Source organism: Melopsittacus undulatus, chromosome 3 (genome assembly GCF_012275295.1).
Source record: "Melopsittacus undulatus isolate bMelUnd1 chromosome 3, bMelUnd1.mat.Z, whole genome shotgun sequence".
NCBI lineage: Eukaryota > Metazoa > Chordata > Aves > Psittaciformes > Psittaculidae > Melopsittacus > Melopsittacus undulatus.
Window position 1 is genome coordinate 36,189,693 of NC_047529.1, and position 19,029 is coordinate 36,208,721.

At 35.3% G+C, this 19,029-nt stretch overlaps 1 protein-coding gene across 1 annotated transcript in view; it reads right to left on the bottom strand.

Annotated features, from left to right (window-relative positions):
• Positions 1-19,029, bottom strand: part of CSMD1 (CUB and Sushi multiple domains 1) — a 1,105,213-nt gene that overhangs the window by 867,232 nt on the left and 218,952 nt on the right. Inside the window, exon 2 of the mRNA XM_013130058.2 lies at positions 13,544-13,760. Within this exon, the coding sequence (XP_012985512.2) occupies positions 13,544-13,760 (217 nt within the window). The remainder of the gene's footprint in view (positions 1-13,543; positions 13,761-19,029) is intronic.

Below are 19,029 nucleotides of genomic sequence, written 5' to 3' on the forward strand. Positions count from 1 at the left end.
AACGTTGAATTATTCATGCTAATGTGTTCTTTCATCTTTTTTTTTCCTTAGTGGCAACCTCTTCCAAACTTGGAACAACTCACAGCAAGCAGAGAAACTAACATCTTTTTCACACAGCATGACATTAGAATATTTGGCTAAAGGCCCTAAAACATTAAAAAGAAACAAACAAACAAACAAAGAATCTTATTCATGATCCTTGTGTTTACTTGTTATGCTCAATTTCCTCTTTCATGCTTGTAGGATACAACAGAAATTGTGATGGCTTGTTGTTTTCTCTTTGTAAGGAGAAGGAGTCTTTTCTCAGCTTCATCCATTTTCCACAGTTTTTACAGAAAAACAAGATGATGCTATGGCTGGGGGAGAAGAGGTTTTCTTCTTGGATGCCAGGCAGAGCCTCACATACCATGTGCTGTGGAACATTTATTGGACTCCACACTGTAATTTTTAACCTCCAGACACTATATTCTTCCTTTCTGTACAGAGATGCTAACCTTATTCAGTGACTGTGTTTCAAATTTCCAGGTTACTTCACAATTTTTTAAAACCAGTTTTCAGTACTTAACCACTTCCAAGAAAAAGCAAAACTAAGAAAAAGGCATATGTTTTTAAATATCTTTCTTATTATGTTTAGTAAATAAAATGATGTGCAGCATAAAAGTGACTGGCGCAATATTTACAGAGGCATAGCAGCCCCACTTTTTGGTTTCATAGTGTATGGAAATAACATTTTCAAACAAAAGTTAGTGACTAAATTCTTTTACTATGCTATTTGTTGGCAGGTATCAGCCTTTGAAAGACATGACATGTATAAGCAAATACGACAAATGTGAGCTAATATGTTTATTTCCCATCACTGTTGTTTGGTTAGCTTGTGTGAAATAATGGTTGCTTTACCATTCCCTGGATATTTTCTAACTTGGCTGCTCATGTTGCCTCATGTATTTAACATCACACATGAATTTTATTCTTCTCTAACCAAAACTCTGTAGAAGGAATTCCTCAAAAATTTGGACTTTATTTAAAACATATTTTCATTTAATATCACTTTTTTCTCTAGTCACCACTTCTGTCATAATAAGCAGAAGGAATATTTACCTTTTATGACAATTTTCTGTTCTATAAATTTTAAGTATGATTGCTTTCCATAACATCCCTACAAATTTTCCTCTCTTGCTACATGCAGTTATGCTACTAATCAATGATTTCCACAGTATTCCCTCTTCACCATAAGGTAAATAACTTTTCTAATTTCTGTTCTTAGATAATGAGTAACCATTTTCCATTCAGTGAAAAATCTAAGGCAGGTTTTCAAAAATTGCATTAATTTTCACAGAAGAATTCCTGATTTAATTTTTCTGGCATACGTCAGCTTAAATGTAAACAACCCCCCTCCAATATTTTTAATTGGAAAGTTTGACTGATTTTATGATGGCTAATTCATAAACTATGAGACAAGAGGATATATCTCCTCTTTACCTTGAATCTTCAAACATATGGGCCAGGAAAATTCATGTGTGGCTCTCTTGGGAACCCCTACTTCATTACTTCATCACCATGGATGAAGCAAGGATCTTGTCTCACTTCCCTTGAAGTTCTGTGGGAATCTCTCAAAATTATAACTCTAGCTGCTACAATTTTCAAGTGTAGTAAAGGATAGCATAGATCTGAAATACTCAGTATCTATCTCCCTCAGCTATTGCTCCTTAACAAAGTGTGTGTTAACAGGCCACTAGAAATAAAACTTGCATGTCTATTAAGAACTCTCTTTTATCATATAGAAATCGACTAAGCATAAAAACAATGGTCTCACGTTCCTCTGTTTCTTCTTCATTAAACACATTACAACATATTTTTATAAGGGACTTTTTATAAGAACAAGTAATGACAGGACAAAGGGGAGTGGCTTTAAAGTGAAAGAGGGTAAATTCAAATCAGATATTGGAATAAGTTCTTCTCTGTGAGGGTCGTGAGGCACTGGAACAGGTTGTCCAGAGAAGGTATGGCTGCCTCATCCCTATAAGTGTTCAAGGCCAGGCTAGCTGGGGCTTTAAGAAACCTGGTCTAGCAGTTTCCATAGCATGGAGGTTGGAGCTAAGTGATCTCTAAGACTCAAACAATTCTATGATTCTATCATATGACACTGGAGGTGGACATTACACTTTGCAATGGTGTCAGAAGACAAGATTCTTGCCCTAAGGAGCTCATCTAATTTTTACCACACCAATGTATCTGTTATGAAAAGAGAAGCAAACATTCCATTAAAGGGTATAACTGACTTTTACACAGTTTTCTAATAAAATAAAATAAAATTGCATAGAAGTTATGAAAGTGATTCACATAGCTGAAGTAAAAATGAACGTGTTTATAATGGATTGCGAGGAAGGAGAAATTAAAAAAGCAGCTTCTGTTATGCTTAGGATTGTTTACAGGATTTTCTTGATACATATAATCTAGTTTAGATTTGCAATACATTGGGGTTCCTTAAAGACTGAGTCAGGAAGTTCTACAAGGTATCCTTTATATACTTCACATGCTTTTAAAAAAAATGGAAAGCATGGGCTTTGCTCTTTTCACCTCCAAGCTGGCAGGACAAATATTTTCTAGAATTTACTCAAAATCAAATCTTTATGACCTATGAAGAAAATAAGCATTTCTATTATAAAATTAATGTCAACCTAAAATTGATGAATAACATAAGTTAGATAAATTACCCTAAAATTGCCTGTTTCTCTGTATTGACTATATGGGAAGTTGAGAGTGATAAGGTAAGATGCTCACTAAGTGTAGACTAAATTAATTGCCTGTATCTCTTGGAAAAACAGATCAATACGCAGGAAGGAAAACTCAAAAAGGGCCTACTACTCCAAATGTTTGGTGAGATTCTTAGGATATACATGATTCCCAAATTCCTAAGCTCATTTAGTGATGAAGGAGAAGTGACTAAGCTCATTTAGTAACTTCGTTTAGGAGAAGTGTTGATGATGTCTTTGGCAGCATTAGACTTTACTGTTCAGCAAGCTACAGGAAGGTTGTAACTAAGAGACCGTTTTCATTCATTCACTTAGAAAAATGCACAAAAGATTTTTAAATTTATGCAGATTTTCAGGTAATTAAACAAAGCAATAGATTTTCTCCACCTGACAAAAAAAAACCACAACAAACAAAGAAAAAAAAAACCAAAACAAACAAGATAAAAATCCCCCAAAACAGCTGCATTTAAATTTATTTTACCATTACACATCAGGTCTTACACAGTCATTTCAACCATGTAACCAAGGAGATTAAATCTGTATTTCTATACCTCTCAGGTGAATTCCCTAACCTCCCTGCCACTGGATATTTCAGTTGAAATGCATCATCAAAGTTAAATAATTTAAAAATTCCTGTCTGTCATTCATAATATATCTTCTGTACTACAAATCACAGAATAATAGAATGGTTTGGGTTGGAAGGGACCTTAAAAATTATCTAGTTCCAACCATTCCACCATGGGAAAGGAGACCTTCCACTATTCCAGATTGCTCGAAGCACTGTCCAATCTGGCCTTGAACACTGCCAGGGATGGGGCATCCAGAGCTTCTCTGGCAACCTGTGCCAGTTTTCCCCATGCTTGTACAGCCTGTATCAAAATCAGTATCTCAGATATATAATCTGCAATGACATAGGACAAAACCAGTCCTAAGCTACGAGATGCATACAGTAGGCATGGTGGAGAGATTTCTATAATAAATTAAAGTCTTTCAGTATAGGAGTTAAATTATGTGTATGTGCCTAGCTGCATGGTACGGTGTACCTACAATCTTGTTAACACATTGCTTCTGGTATTCCTCACCTTCTCTTCCTTCTCACCATTATGCCTCAGTTCTCACCTCCTCACTCCATGCACTCTGCAACGTTCTTGATACTCTGTCTATGAGCCCTACGAATATGAAAGGTTTTCCTTACTCAAACAGTAAATAACACAGCTCACTTCCAGGGGTGAGGAAAGAGTGATTGAGAAAATCCTAATGTAATTCTGTTATTGTGGAAAACGAGAGATCAAATTTACTTTCAACAAAATAACACAATGGAAGCCACAGAAAGTGCTGAAAGTTGTTTTAAAAATCCATGGAAAATGTAAGAGGAATTCAACTCTCCCTCTACTATTCTGAGAGAGGTATCATTAGCTGAAAGTTGTGTCAAAAGGCAAACACAGACACCCACCCATACTTTAAGGACATTTTTGCAGGGAGTATTTAGGAGGCTATGTTCTGAATAATGGGAACTTTAATACTTATGGGTATATTTCAGAGAACCCTTATCAACAATAATTACTTTGGATCAATGGGATTATTGTGCCCCTGCTTTATGTTCTATTTATTATTTATTATTTAAATGTCTCTTTGCTGTTCTACTCTAAAAAAAAATCTGTTAAAATCAGTTGCTTATTTAAAAACTTATACATATGGCACTGTTAACTTCTGTATTCAAATGTAAATGTTAAAATTTACAAGCTTTAAGAACAGGTTTTGTACGTTTTTCATTAGACTTAACTTTAACATACTCTCTAACCAGTCCTGTAACATACATTTTTCTCTAATTCATGAATTGCAGAATAAGAATGATATAAAAAAATCAAAATGTTAACTCAATATTTACATAGTGTCAATTAATTTGTATGAAAATTCATCACCGTTTTGTTATTTATGGTCTTATTACCCGTATTGAACTTCAGAAACCTAGCTAGTCCATCTTAGCAACTAAGACAAAAACGCAGTCTCATATTGGCATCTATTATTTTCTTTTCTTTGCCATTCTGCTTTTGTTTCATGACACTGGTTACAGCAGATTCTTCAAGGAGATCTACACTGCGCAGGTGTGTGTTGGGGTAGTGGGAGATAGGAAAGATTTTGTTTTTAATTATCTTTTTGCTGAAAGACAGCAACATATGAATGCAGTCTGGAAGTGGAAGAGAACATTAATAAATCAATGAAGAGTGGACAGTCAACAGCAAGAAGTCTTACAAGGGCACTATTCTCTGACAAGTTGGTATTGAGCCTATTATCAAAATTCACCTTCACACCTCCTGTTTTCAGTGTCACTTTCATTATTCGATGTTTCTACTCATTCAGACACTGGCTAGTTGGTTTTCTTAATAAATTCATTGAACTGAATGGAGATGAATATGCATAGTTTTCCCTCAAATGAAGGTAGGAGTGCAGAAATAACCTGAGACTTCAGCAGAAGTATATTTTAGTCTCCATTAGGTGGAAGAAAAATAGTTGTCAAACTTTATGGCTGCTAATAATTTCAGCAGATGCTTTTGTGAATGCAAGCAGGATGAAAACTGAGGATGAAAGCTCTAATATTGAAGATCCAAGATTATTTGTCTACAAAGATTTGTTTTAAAAGCAGAATTGATTGTGTGTGACCGGCTCACTGAGGACAGGATGCCGAACTTCCACTGCAGCAACTCAGAGCAGAGAGACTGCAGATGCCTGAACAGTTATGGTGCCATATTTGTCCATGATCACTACATCCTAGTCCAGTGCAGGGTGACCCAAAACCAGACTATGATTATTCAGTCAATAATCACAAGAGTCAGTTAAGACTGGAAGGTAATTTACAGATGACAGATAGAATATGATTCACAGTTTAACCTAATTACATGCATCAGGAATATGATGAATCAGTTAGTTATTATGTTCTAGAAAGCTTCTTTTTTTTTTCCTTTAATTTGCCAGTTAACAGACAAAAACAAGCAAGCAGTCATTTTATTTATTTTTTTTTTTCATAGCATGCAGGTTATGTACTAATTGAAAAGTTATCTATCACAGTTACATAGAAACTGAAAAATTCCACAAAACGCATGTACAGAAACTAATCTCAAAAAAGGGCAGATTTTGACAACTGGCCTTTCTTTGCATTGAAGATTCTCGCTGCTTTTCTAAAGGCTGTAATATAATTATTAGCTTGCAGTCAGAATATATGCAAAGGGAAATGACTGATCCCTGACCAAGAGATGTTGGAAGAGTCATTGTTCACACAGCATTTAGGGATGCTGATCAGCAGGGCTTCTCTACATAATTACATCAATTCAGAATGTATTATCCAAAATAAAAAGAAGATTGATTTTGAACAAGATGGGCAACACAGAAAGACTGATATAAAATGGCTTTATGTACAATCTATGGGCAAAATATATTTAGGGTACAAATAATAGAAGTATGCAATTGCCTTCACTCTTCACAAAATACTGTATTTAAGAGTTAAAGTTCCCTACATAACCAGCATAATCAGGTTATTATTATCACCTGTTTAGATGCAAAGTTGTCAATTGTATCACCAATCTACATTAAAAGATTTTTTAAGGTGCATCTAAGTTTTAAGATCTGTAATTCCCCACACTGGGTTTATCAGCATTCTCAATAGCTTCTAGTATCCTATTTATGAGGAGTTTTGAGAATAAAAAAGAATGTGAGGTATTATGGGAATTTATCATATGTAAGTCTCAAAAAGTGTATAGATTGTTACTACATCAAATCATGGGGGTTTAGGAGCTTCAGAAACCATCATAAATGAAGGGAAAATGAAAACATAAGACACTCTCAAAAAAGCATGAAATGTCAAATTTTATACTCAGCAGTGCTGGAAAAAAAAAAAAAACAAACCCTTAAAAGTATTTGTACTTTTGCAGATTGCAAACTCATCAGTCTGACAGAATCAAAGTGGTTTCCCATAAAATATTGTAGAACACATGCACATTCACCATGCGCATCAAGCAAACATCATACTAATGAAGGCAATTTTCTTTCTTATATTTGGCCAATACTGAAGTAACATTTAAAGTTTGTTCTAGATGTTTTGCAAAGCAAAGCTGTAAACTGAGCTCTTCAAAACTCAAATACACCTATATACATCCATACCCGCACTCACAACTTGCAATTTTCTATGATTTTGTAGGTTAAATACTGGATAATGGACATCCAAGGTGCTCTGTTTTGTAAAATTACTAACCAAGGAATCTATGGGTGTTTGGCTTAGTATGATTATAAATATGATTCTTGCTAGCTGAATAGCTAAATATTTGTAATATATCTACACACAATAACAAATAAAATGTCCAAATGTGCACCTCATCTAAAAACAAAAATCTACTCTAAAACACTGTTACGTGAAACACTTGGAAGCTACTCATAAAGAACAACATATTGTTCTCAGCAGGCTACTGTGAGGTATCTTTAAATACTGAGTTCTTCACCGGAAAGGGGTTTTTTTACCAATTTCTTATTATCCCATTAAATCATAATTGGTTGTACAACTATAACACAGCAAGATTACCTAACACATACAAAAGTTTCTAAAACTGTATAAATCAATGTTTTATGTAGCCACATCCCAACTCATCCAGCTTGAGAAGTACAGAACAGGCAAAGAATCAACACCTGTGTATGTACTTTGAACAGTTTCAAATGAAAAGAAGAAAGAGATCTACCTCCACAGAGGGCAAAGAGATTTAGCACAGCTAAATTTTCATTACGCTGAGTGTCACATAATTTTTTTTTATAAAAACATGCTGACTTAACTACACTGTAAAAAGCTTTAAGCAACTGATGCAGAATTTTGCAGTATAAATTCATGTATTGTTTTGATTTATTAAACCAATCTAGTATCTTTTTTTTTTTATTTTTTTTTTCCCAAAAAATAATAATTCCTTAAATGTGAAATGGATATTCTTAGTTGGGAGTTCAAACAATACTCCATAAGTTTTGCAAAAAAACCTTGCATTTGACCATCATGTGATATCAGTCTAAGCCATGTAATCAATATGGCCTATAATTCCTGGTGAAGTAGCTTGTTTTTAGCAACCAGGCTCCTTACTTGACTATATACTTAATATTTCTTTTTTCATTAAATCTTTTTAGTATGTAGGTTTGCCAATCAAATTAGCAAGCTTAAGATTTTGAATTAGGAAGCTGAAAATTTGAGGAACAGGATTTTTGCCTTTTATCCATCTACGGGGGTGGGAGGGGAAGCCACCTATGAGCTTGAACCTGCCAGTATTGCACACATAAATTACCTCTCCTTCCACTGCATGCTCTTTTTGCCTTTGGCAGAAACTATCTGTCAGCATTTAGATGATCAGGTCACAGTTGCCTTCTTTCCAAAAATAGATATGTAATATTTAATGAATCACGTTAGCCCACTACTGTAAATGATTCTTTCTTCCTAATATTTTAATACGAGAAAGAGCCAAGAAAAATCTGATTTAACATAAAAAGGGGAACAATAGTCATTGATAAGTGTCTCAACTGGCAGGAACTCAGTAATCAATTTGCATAATCATACAATAATAAATTTTCTTTTCTTACAGATGTACAAAATACCAGAATATCTGTTTGAAATTATTCAATAATCTTGTTTCACAAATTTGAAAACTAGTTCAGTTTCTGTTACTTTGTGTTGTGTTCCAGGTAAGCTTCAGCTGGCAACTGTATTCAATCCTATATTTTCTTCACAAAACCACCAGCTTACAAGCACACACACAAATCCTATATGTTGAGACCAACTTGTAGAAAATTATGTGCAATAAAAAAGGTAAAAAATATGACATAGAACATTTTCATAGTGAAGAAGAAAAAAAAAAAAAAGGAACAGTAAAATGTACAAAGCTCTTGCTACTACAGTGCCAGCAGTTGTCAATCACCCCCTCCTTGCTTCCCTGTTCTCTTGATCCTGGAGAGAAGGAAGATAGAAATTGTTTTCTGAACAAACAAACAAACAAACAGAAACCAAACCAAACCTAATTCCAAACAAAAAATAATAAAAATTAAAATATGCTTTATATATGTCTATATGATAAATCTTGGTTTGTTGAGAAAAAAGATGCAAACAGGAGCCCAAAAGATTGTGAATATTTTTTATCTCCATGCTTGGATTATGAAGTGCACAATATTCATATGGTTTATTGCTTGCTGGAGACAGGAAAAAGCGAATACTCTGTATTAAGTTCCTATTATTTCTACATGATTCAAGAAAGCAGAAGGGACATGTTGCTATTTAACATACATTGTATATATGCTTGTCATAAAACTTTTTGTAAGCTTTATTTTATTACATGGTCCATTAGCAACTTCCATTGTTTGCATTATTGCTCCATTAAAACAAAAATGTGTTTTTCAACTAATATGACTAATAACAAGCAGTGTCTTTTGTATTATTACCTAGGTTGCAGTAAATTGTATAATGCTTGGAAGGCCTGAGAAAGCATGAAAGCAAGCAGACATTTTAAAATCACTTTTCAAATAATATATATCATGTATCTTCAGAATAACTAACAGCCGTGTATGCACACAACAAAAAATATTCATGCCTGTACATTTGCATCTTCCCATCAGTGTATAGAATTTAATTAAGAACCATTCTGTGTGAGAAAAGAATAAAATTGCTTGGAACCCATTTTCAATAGTTTTACAGGAGTGTCTGAAAGACTGAATTGATTATTTGAAAACAATTAATCCAAAATATGTTGCACAGGTCTTCTGCAACTAACCCTTAAGTAAACTAAGTGTGTGATACTAAAACAGTAACTTTTGAAAAGGGACTGTATCACAGAGGTTACAGCGTTTACCTGTATTTGACATAGAAAAAAATATCGAATCCCAGGACATAAACTGACAAGAAGGCAATTGCCAATACAAAGTCTCAGTCTCAGTTCACCATGTCTGTAGCATTGGCAGTTCAGGATCTTAACATTTCACTTAGATCCCACCTCACCTCTTCAGCAACAGAGGTTTCAATACAGGCACTTCTATTTACCCAGCCCCATTATACCTATGAAACCCCTATTCAGGAATTCCACATATAGGAAAAACATATGTAACAAGACTTATGCTAAGATTAATTAATTAATTTCAGCTGTGGAAGGCAGAGTACAATCAGCCCTGAATGACTTTTGCAATCTATAAACTTCTGCAACAGCTATTTTGAATTCACTTGCTTGTGGCAGGTAACGTGTCTATTGGCAGTAGGCAAGTCAATAGGTCAATATTGTCAGTTCACATCTGCCTATGCACAGAGCCTCTTCAGGGCTGGTGTGTGTCCCTACCCCCCATGTCCTGTTGATAGATGAGTAATAGCTTTGTTGTCTCAGTGCACCACGCTTGTGCCTCTTCTCCCCAAGAGTTTTGTCCATATGAATTTTGCATGCCAATGGTTAACTGTGTATAGCAACTGACAGTTCCTTTACAATTTAAAATGCAAATAAAAAGTACATTTTACATCTTTTTGCACCTTAACTAGAATTTGGTTGAATTTTCAAATCTTTTCCCATCAACTGATAATGCAATAGTTAAGCTTTACAATCGGGATTTTTTTTTTTCAATAACATAGAAAGAGACACCTGTTTTGATTATAATATACAGTGAAATTAATTATCAAACTTCATGTTTGTTTATACAATTAAGAATACAAAGCATTATCATAACAGGTTTCATAAGACTTAAAATTACACTTTTCCTTTTTTACATATAATACAGAATCAGAGAATCATAGAACACAAGGTTGAAAGGGGACCTCAGGGATCATCTTGCCCAAACCTTATAGACAAAAGCATGCTCTAGACAAGATGTCTCAGCATCCTGTCCAGTTGAATCTTGTAAGTGTCCAGTGCTGGGAAATCTACTACTTCCCTGAGGAGACTATTCCACTGGCTGATTGTTCTCATTGAGAAAATTTTTCCTTTTGAGCCCAATAAGAATCTCCCCAGGAGTAACCTGTGGTCACTATCCCTTGTCTTTTTCATGTGACTCCTTGTAAAAGGAGTAGTCACCCTTTAAATACCGAAACATGGTGATAAGGTCTCCCCTGAGCCTTCTTTCCTCAAGGCTGAACAAACCCCATTCTCTCAGCCTTTCCTCATATGGCAGTCTTCCCAGTCCTTTGATCACCTTTGTGGCCCTTCTCTTGACCCTCTCCTTCCTGTCCATATCTTTTTTGCACAGCAGAAACTAAAACTTTATACAGGTTTCCAGGTGCAGCCTGACAAGTGCCTTGTAGAGTGAAATAATGACTTATTTCCACTGGTGATGCCCTTGATGTAACCCAGCATCCTTATGTCTCTGTCACAGAAGCACACTGCTCATTCATATTGAGCTTGCTATCCACCAGGACCCCTAGGTCTCTTTCCACAGAGCTATTACCCCCAGCCTGTGCTGTACTCCTGAATTATGTTTTCCAAGTTGAAACATACATATATATAGGCTATATATATTTCAAAACCTATTTTGTGTTCTATGAACTTTAATAAAAATAAAGCAGCTGCCACAACCTTTTCAGGGACAATTTTGGACCACATTGCAGTAATTATGCTAAACGACAAAATGCTAATTGGGTTTTATCTAAAAAAAAGAGGAAGATGTAAAACAGCACTTTTTGGAGCCCTATCTTTTGTTTACATTGTTATTTCTGCTATTATCTTACTTCTCAACCTCCCCATAACAAAGTTTACAATAACCGGATTACTACCATGTGTAACCTATCTCTTAAATCAGTATATCCTTTATTAATGCACTAACCGCAGTGTTCATATACATCTTAACACTACCTGTTTGTCTTTTTTTCCTCCACACAAACAGCATAAAACAATCTATTCCTTTATCATATCATTTCAGTGTATTTTATATATGTTTCTATTTTCTTGGGTTTTATAATCAGTATGCACTGAAAGTATCTTGGTGCCCATTTAACATACAAAAAGGACCTTCAGGCAGCACAGTAAACTAGTAGAACCTATTATTCATTTTTATCCAATTTTTCTTTAGCAGTTGAAAAATGCTATACAAAATATGGGATGAATATTACTTAACTATCATAGTTTGTGAGAGCTGTATAGTTACACAGCTATTTTTAAAGAAATCCTCCAGATTTGCATGACGGCTAAAGAAATATAATTATCCAGAATCTAGTAGAGTATTTTTATCTCTAAAAAAAAAAAAAGCATACCCTGAAGCAGAAGTTCCAAGATGCTCTCTTGCATCTGCATGCTGTCAGCTAAAAAACCAAGACTATAATTTTCCAATATCTGCTCAGTTTATTGTCTTGAAAAGTGCAGTTGTAGAGGGGGTACACCTGTGAATGTGCTTTGTGCAACAAAGGGTATGTCACAGGGTATGAGATGTCAATAGAAACCTGGCATTCAAATTCTGCTTTTTTAACCTCTGCATAATGGAATGCCAACAAATGTTTCTGTTTCTTTTCCTTATAACATTTATGAAGATAACTAACTTTCAAATATAAGCAGTGATAAATAAAATATTTGCTTCACTGATGGAAGTTGGAAATTAAATCCTTGTTTAGTGAAATCAGTGGTGATTACAATTACTTCAGTGGGATCTCGATCATACTTCATAATTTCTGTCCGCTATGCTCATACCCACAGAACACCAGTTGGTGCTCTTCCTTGAAACAATCTTCTATTAACAGATTAGTGCAAAACAAGCAGGCTATTGATAATAAACCTTTTGACTGAAAAAGGAATATTAACCCTTGTACGGAGGTGATACAAGTATAAAAGGCCAATTAAGAACATTAAATGAAGCACATATGCTGCACCTCAAGCATCAGTAGCTGTGTACTACTTTCTACAGTTTTCATAAATTTTTGAACTGTCAACAGTCAATCAGAACACTGTTCTTGTCAAAAATGCATGACGATACCCACTAAAAAGCTGAACATATCGGTGAAGTTCCTACATTTGTTTTAGCTGTATAATATAAATCAGTGGCATGTAAAAGAGTAATCAGACAACAGAACTGACAACAGTGTTTTACAGTACTCCATAAAAGTCATGCCTAAACAGAAGATGACAGAGCAGCACTGAAAGTAATGTTTGCCTTCCAGCTCTGCAGTCTAGATACAGAAAATGACCAAGGAACCCAAAACAAGACACCAGTGAAATTAATGCACCAAAATTTGAAGTTGTGAAAAGCTTCAAGATCAAAAAGCTTCCAGAAAATCTCTTTGTAACTTCAGTGGTGTTTAGACACCTAAGACACCCCAGTTTCTGACCTTTAAAGGTCTCTAATTGTTTAATAATTGTATTTACTTAGAGGTGGAAAATAATTTTGATTTTGGCAAAGTCAAAGAATTCACAGCTCAACTCATCTGCAAGGTAGGCAATAGTCACTTGAAGGATTTAGTCTGTCACAAATTGCCACATCACACACCAATTCTTCTGCACCACATTCAGTGACAGACCCCTGCTTGCTAGCCCAAGCAGCACACCCAACTTCTGATTCAAATACTGTAGGCATAGTAGAAAAGTAAAATGTGAACTCAGTAAGAGTTCTTTCAAAAATGGGTTTCAGGTTCTTCAGGAAAGGATCCCTGGGCCAAGTCTAGATTCCACAAGGGGACAGATAAATAAAAAGAAGCTACTGCAATGTGGGATACTCCTGTGGTCTGGGTCTTTACCAAAACTGACCTTGAACTGGGCAAGAAAAAGAGAGGTAAAGAGAGAAAGACAGAAAGAAATTAAGAAAAAAAAAAAAAGTCACCTTACCTCACTTTTAAATTCCCTTGCTGTGGCTGTCCATCATAAATCGACAAAATATCAAAATCTTCCTCAAGGGCAAAAGTATGAAATGACAGTTGTATCCTGTTACGTTCTCCTGTGATAATGATCCACGTGCAGTTGGCATAATTTGGATAGCCATGAGGAAATCCAGGGCTTTCTATAGTACCATTTGGTCCCTGTACTAAGCCTCCACAGTTCTGACCTGAAAAAGAAGAAAGAAAAACGTCAGGTATATTGGTGTTTTTCCCCTCTCCCAGTATCTATTCTTATATGCCTAATAATATGTAAATTTAATTCCATAATCTTAGAATCATAGAATAGTTAGGGTTGGAAAGGACCTTAAGATCATCTAGTTCCAATCCCAATCCCACCATGGGCAGGGACACCTCACACTAAACCATGTCACCCAAGGCTCTGTACAGCCTGATCTTTAACACAGCCAGGGATAGAGCATTCAAAACTTCCTTGGGCAACCCAGTTCTGTGCCTCACCATCCTTACAGTACAGAACTTCTTCCTTATATCCAATCTAAACTTCACCTGCTTAAGTTTTAACCCCTTACCCCTTGTGGTATCACTACTGTCCCTAATGAACAGTCTCTCCCCAGCATCCCTATAGCCCCTCTTCAGATACTATAAGGCTGCTATGAGGTCTCCACACAGCCTTCTCTTCTCCAGGCTCAACAGCCCCAACTTTCTCAGCCTGTCTTCATATGGGTGGTGCTCCAGTCCCCTGATCATCCTCGTGGCCCTCCTCTGGACTTGTTCTAACAGTTCCATGTCCTTTTTATGTTGAGGACACCAGAACTGCACACAGTACTCCAAGTGAGGTCTCAAAAGAGCAGAGTAGAGGGGCAGGATAATGTGCTCTAGATTACAAACACCGTATAAAATTACGTTTATACAATTCTTCCCTCTGGGCTCGAAATCCCTATCACTGGATTTTCTGAAACATGTACTATCTTTTTATGCAATGAATCATTATTTGAGGTTATGTAGTATTAACAGTGTATGATTTATTCATCCAAATGTGAAATTTAAGCATTAGCCTTAATGCCATAAATCTAACAAACTGGTGATTTTAATGCTGGAGAGTGCTCAGAACTTTTTGGTGAATGGCATTTTTAAAGTTTTCATATAAATACTAACGTATTAGAGTTTCTGCTGTTTTGAAACATATTTTCAACACAGAGAGCAAAACGTAGACACGTTTATTACACATTCTGTTGCAACCAACATTAAGATTTTTATACTTCAAAAACACAACATTACTCTGGTTTTATAACATTTTTAATGCCATCTTTATTGGGATCAGGAAAATGTAATTTTTATTTTTTTTTTCTTAAAAATTACACGAAGGGTTTAATTAACAGACATTTGTGCCTGGTTTGCACATCCTACAGCCCTTGTGGTGGTACGGTAGCTCATTAACAGGATGTCCTCAGCAACAAACCTTGACTTACAGTGCACACTCTTGTTAATTTCCTACTTGATTTTGTTAATCCCACACACACCAGCTGTACTTGCTCATAGCTGGAGAGAAGCATTAATGAAATATTTGAACAGAGGGCAGTTTAAGGACATTCTGTGCACTGTAATGCTTGGATTATTACATGCATTTTAAACACTTCAGAACACATATAATCCCAGCATTTTATTGTTATACCTAAATGAGGCTGTTTTGGTTTTTTTAACTTCCCAGAAGTGGGTCTCTGAGACTGAACCTTTTTGAGATCAGTGCTGTCAAATGATTGTGGGAAGTTTCTAAATATTCATAAAATGTATTAAAAAAAAGGGATTTGCTGCTAAAACTAAAGAACTAATAGGTAGTCATTTTCTGCTCAATCTCAAATATAATGAAAACTCTAATGAAGGGATAAAAAGGCTATGGGGATTCAAGAAGCCTTTAAAATAAAAGTCTTCTCTAGTATATCTACCAATTGATTTACATTAATGAAACACTGGTAATATTAAACATTCCTGAAGAAAGAACTTATTACACCATGGACTTAGCATGAAAGTTTCAGTTATGTATTGTTCCCTGTAACTTGTCAGCACTCTTGCAGATGCTTTGCATTGTATTCCTCTTCCTACAACCACAAGAGAAATGTCATACAAGTGTCACAAGCAATTTAAAATAATTCAATTACTACAGAAATAATGTTCTGAAAACAGAAAAGTAAAATTATAGTGACAGCCCACCACCCTAATATTCTAATGAGCCACTTTATGTCTTCAGCATCCAGAAATTGGTTTCTGTAAATCACGTATGTCCTGAAAGCCATGCTGCACAGCAGCTTTCCTACTGCTCTAGTGTGAAAGGGCTGGTTTGAAAGAGGAGAGCTATCAAGTCTAAGCTAGCAATTCACTTAAAATCTATCAAAGACAGAAACACCTTTTAGGAGCAGAAATTTGTAATTCTGGTGTATAAAGAACATAATGTAACATATGTAGTTGCATATGTAAATGCCGTATGTTCACTACGTTTCTGACTTCCAGGGAGACAAACAAATTACCTCCCCAGTCTCTTAGGGAATCCTACATCTGGTTTACCATAAAGTTGAATATTGCTGGGGTAGAAAGTGAGCCCTCCCACCCCCAAAACAACCATAACTCAACAGCTTCTTATAGAGGCACTTGTTACCTACTTGTAGTTTTTGGAACTGTCAATGATTGCTCCGAGTTTTACTCAAAAAAAGGTGCTTTGTACTCCTTACTGTAGATTCAAGTTATTGTGCATTATTCTCTTTGAAAACAACCAAACTAATGACAAGCAAGGCAGACAGCATTTTACTCTGTTAAATTCAAGCATTTGTTACCACACAGCCTTTTCTTTCTCCAGTTTGCTTTTGCTCTCCTGTATATATATCCCCCTGGTTCTGAAACTATTCATAAACATGCTACCTATTCACTTTGTACCCAAGAAATATGATGCAAAGGAGAACCATAAAAGAAAACCATTACTGTGAAATTCCGTTTAGGTTTGCTCTTAATTTTATATGCATATATATAAATACATACTTATTTACTCAGTGTTCAGTAAAGACACCAATAACAATCCCAGAAATTTAATAGACAGTTAACTCTTAGCAATCTCATTGCTATCCACTGACAATTGCAAAGATCTTGCTTCTGAACTAAGCGATACTCAAAGACACTTTCAGAGCTGTGCAGACCCAGAAAACTGACACTTTTCTAAGTCTGTCCCTGTCCAGTTAACACATCAAGCATGTTAACAGAGAAGTATTTGGAAAAAAAGAATCAGCTGTTATCTGTATAATACCTATTTTGTCAATATATACAAGTCTAAAACCTTCAGAACTGTCAAATGTTACACCTCTGCTGAGGAGTAAATTCACCATCAAATCACTTAGGAGAGATTCAACAAGAAGATAATTTGAAGAGCAGACAGAGACTTATGGGTGACAGCTGGCAGCAAATTAGGAGTTGGCAATGCAGTATCCCACAAAAAAAAAAAAACATTTTCTGACTACAGTGACATCACAGACCATTGAGAGGACACTGATGAGATTAATTAATAATATTTTGTTTTTTATGGGTGCCTTAGTAGCATAAAGTGCCAACAAAGTAGAGAAATGGAACACACTGTCAAGAAAATATTAAAAGAATATAAGTATCAGCAGAGTTTAAGTAGTTGTGCTTGCTGAATGTAAACACAGAAGAGAATATAGGCTGAATATGAGTGAAAACACCCTATAAAATCTACTCATGCAATTCCCATTTTTTTTGGGTCCTTGTGTCAAATACAAAAAAAAAGTTGCCATTTTTCACAAGTCCTGCAGTCACTGAATGCAATACCAGTACACTGAATTATTTTAAAGGTGTATAAGACTGCCAAAAATTTATTAATATGACACCACATTGTTTATGTGAATATAAACTACACTTCTAGCATTAGCTGTCATATGCTGTCTGTAAGATATTTCAGAACAGCTATTTTAATTTTATGATATAAAAAGTGTAATTTAAGAAAACTGATGCTCCTGGCTTGTAGTTGAAAATTGTTTACACTGATTTCAGTCTTATTTTATCTTAGAAAGGTTCTTTCCATATCCATACCAGCCCTATTCATAGCTGTTGAGGTTCAGCATTGCTCAGTTGTGACACCTAAGTGAGAGCTCACCAAGAAAACTTAAAAGACTGCAATTTTGCCTTAAACACTGAGGTCATAAGGGTGGTAGAATCACTAGGCATCAATAAAATTTAAGTACTGTTTTGTCATAAGATAAACCACACAAAAATAAAATAAACCACACAAAGTACAAACTTATAAAGTGGGTAGGTTTAGATGTAGGTTAGACATTAGGAAGAATTCTTTTTCTGTGAGGGTGGTGAGACACTAGCACAGGTTGCCCAGAGAAGTTGAAGACACCCCATCCCTGGAAGTGTTCAAGGCCAGATTGGATGGATCTTTGAGCAGCCTGCTCTAGTGCAAGGTGTCCTTGCCCATGGCAGAGGGGTTGGAACTAGATGATCTTTAAGATTCCTTCCAACCCAAACCATTCTGTGGTTCTTCAAAAATATTCTAAAGATTGATTTTTTTTTCCTGGGCCTTTATATTCATCATGACTATGTTTATCACCTCCTACCCCCCTGTTTACCAGTATCTAATAATTAGAACTAACAAAGTACAGATTCATTCATTTTATCTTTTTTTTTCAAGTTTCAAATGCTTTGAAAAAAAAAAAGACAACCATTTCTCTTCTTGTAATTTATGAGGTATTTGTGGAAGAGTAATATATGTAGATATATATTTGTATATATACATAGTTACATAGAACACTTTTTTTGCAAGATGTGGGTTTTGAACAAGAAAACTATAAAATGTGTCAAAACTAGCTGTAGTAAAGTGAATGATGTTAAAGATATTTTGAACAATCATCATAAAGAAAATTAAGTCTCATTTATTCTTCTTGTGACTGTGAGTAGCATATTCCATCTCACAGCTACAGAGGAATGCAGCAATTAGTAGTGAGGCTGAGAAGAGATGTCTAGGAAGGTCATATCTCCCTCATTCTTTAGATTCTAATACGAGGTACAGTTTTGTTAGTGAATTTAATAAGCAAATAAGAATACCTGCACTCATCAAGATCAAAGGTTCATTCAGCTCAGTATCTTTTCTCCAACATCAAATCCAAAGGAGATAGGAAGCACTTTGCCAGAAAACTCCCTTCCCCTTCAAGATCTGCATCTTAGGGATTTCTTAAAAGGGACACATTCCAGTAGCCTCATCTTTCTGTTTAATCACGCTTGAAAGATTACTTTTCCATGAACTCTTCTAGTCATGTTCTGAGTCTATACTAACTTCTAGGATCTTTAATACACTGTAGAGGGAAACCCAAAATGTGAAAAAAACCCTTCTGTTTCTCCCACAGCTACCATCTGTCAGGTTCATTTTATGCCTACTAAGCTTTTGTATGAAAAGTGAACATACAGATGATTCGTATTGAT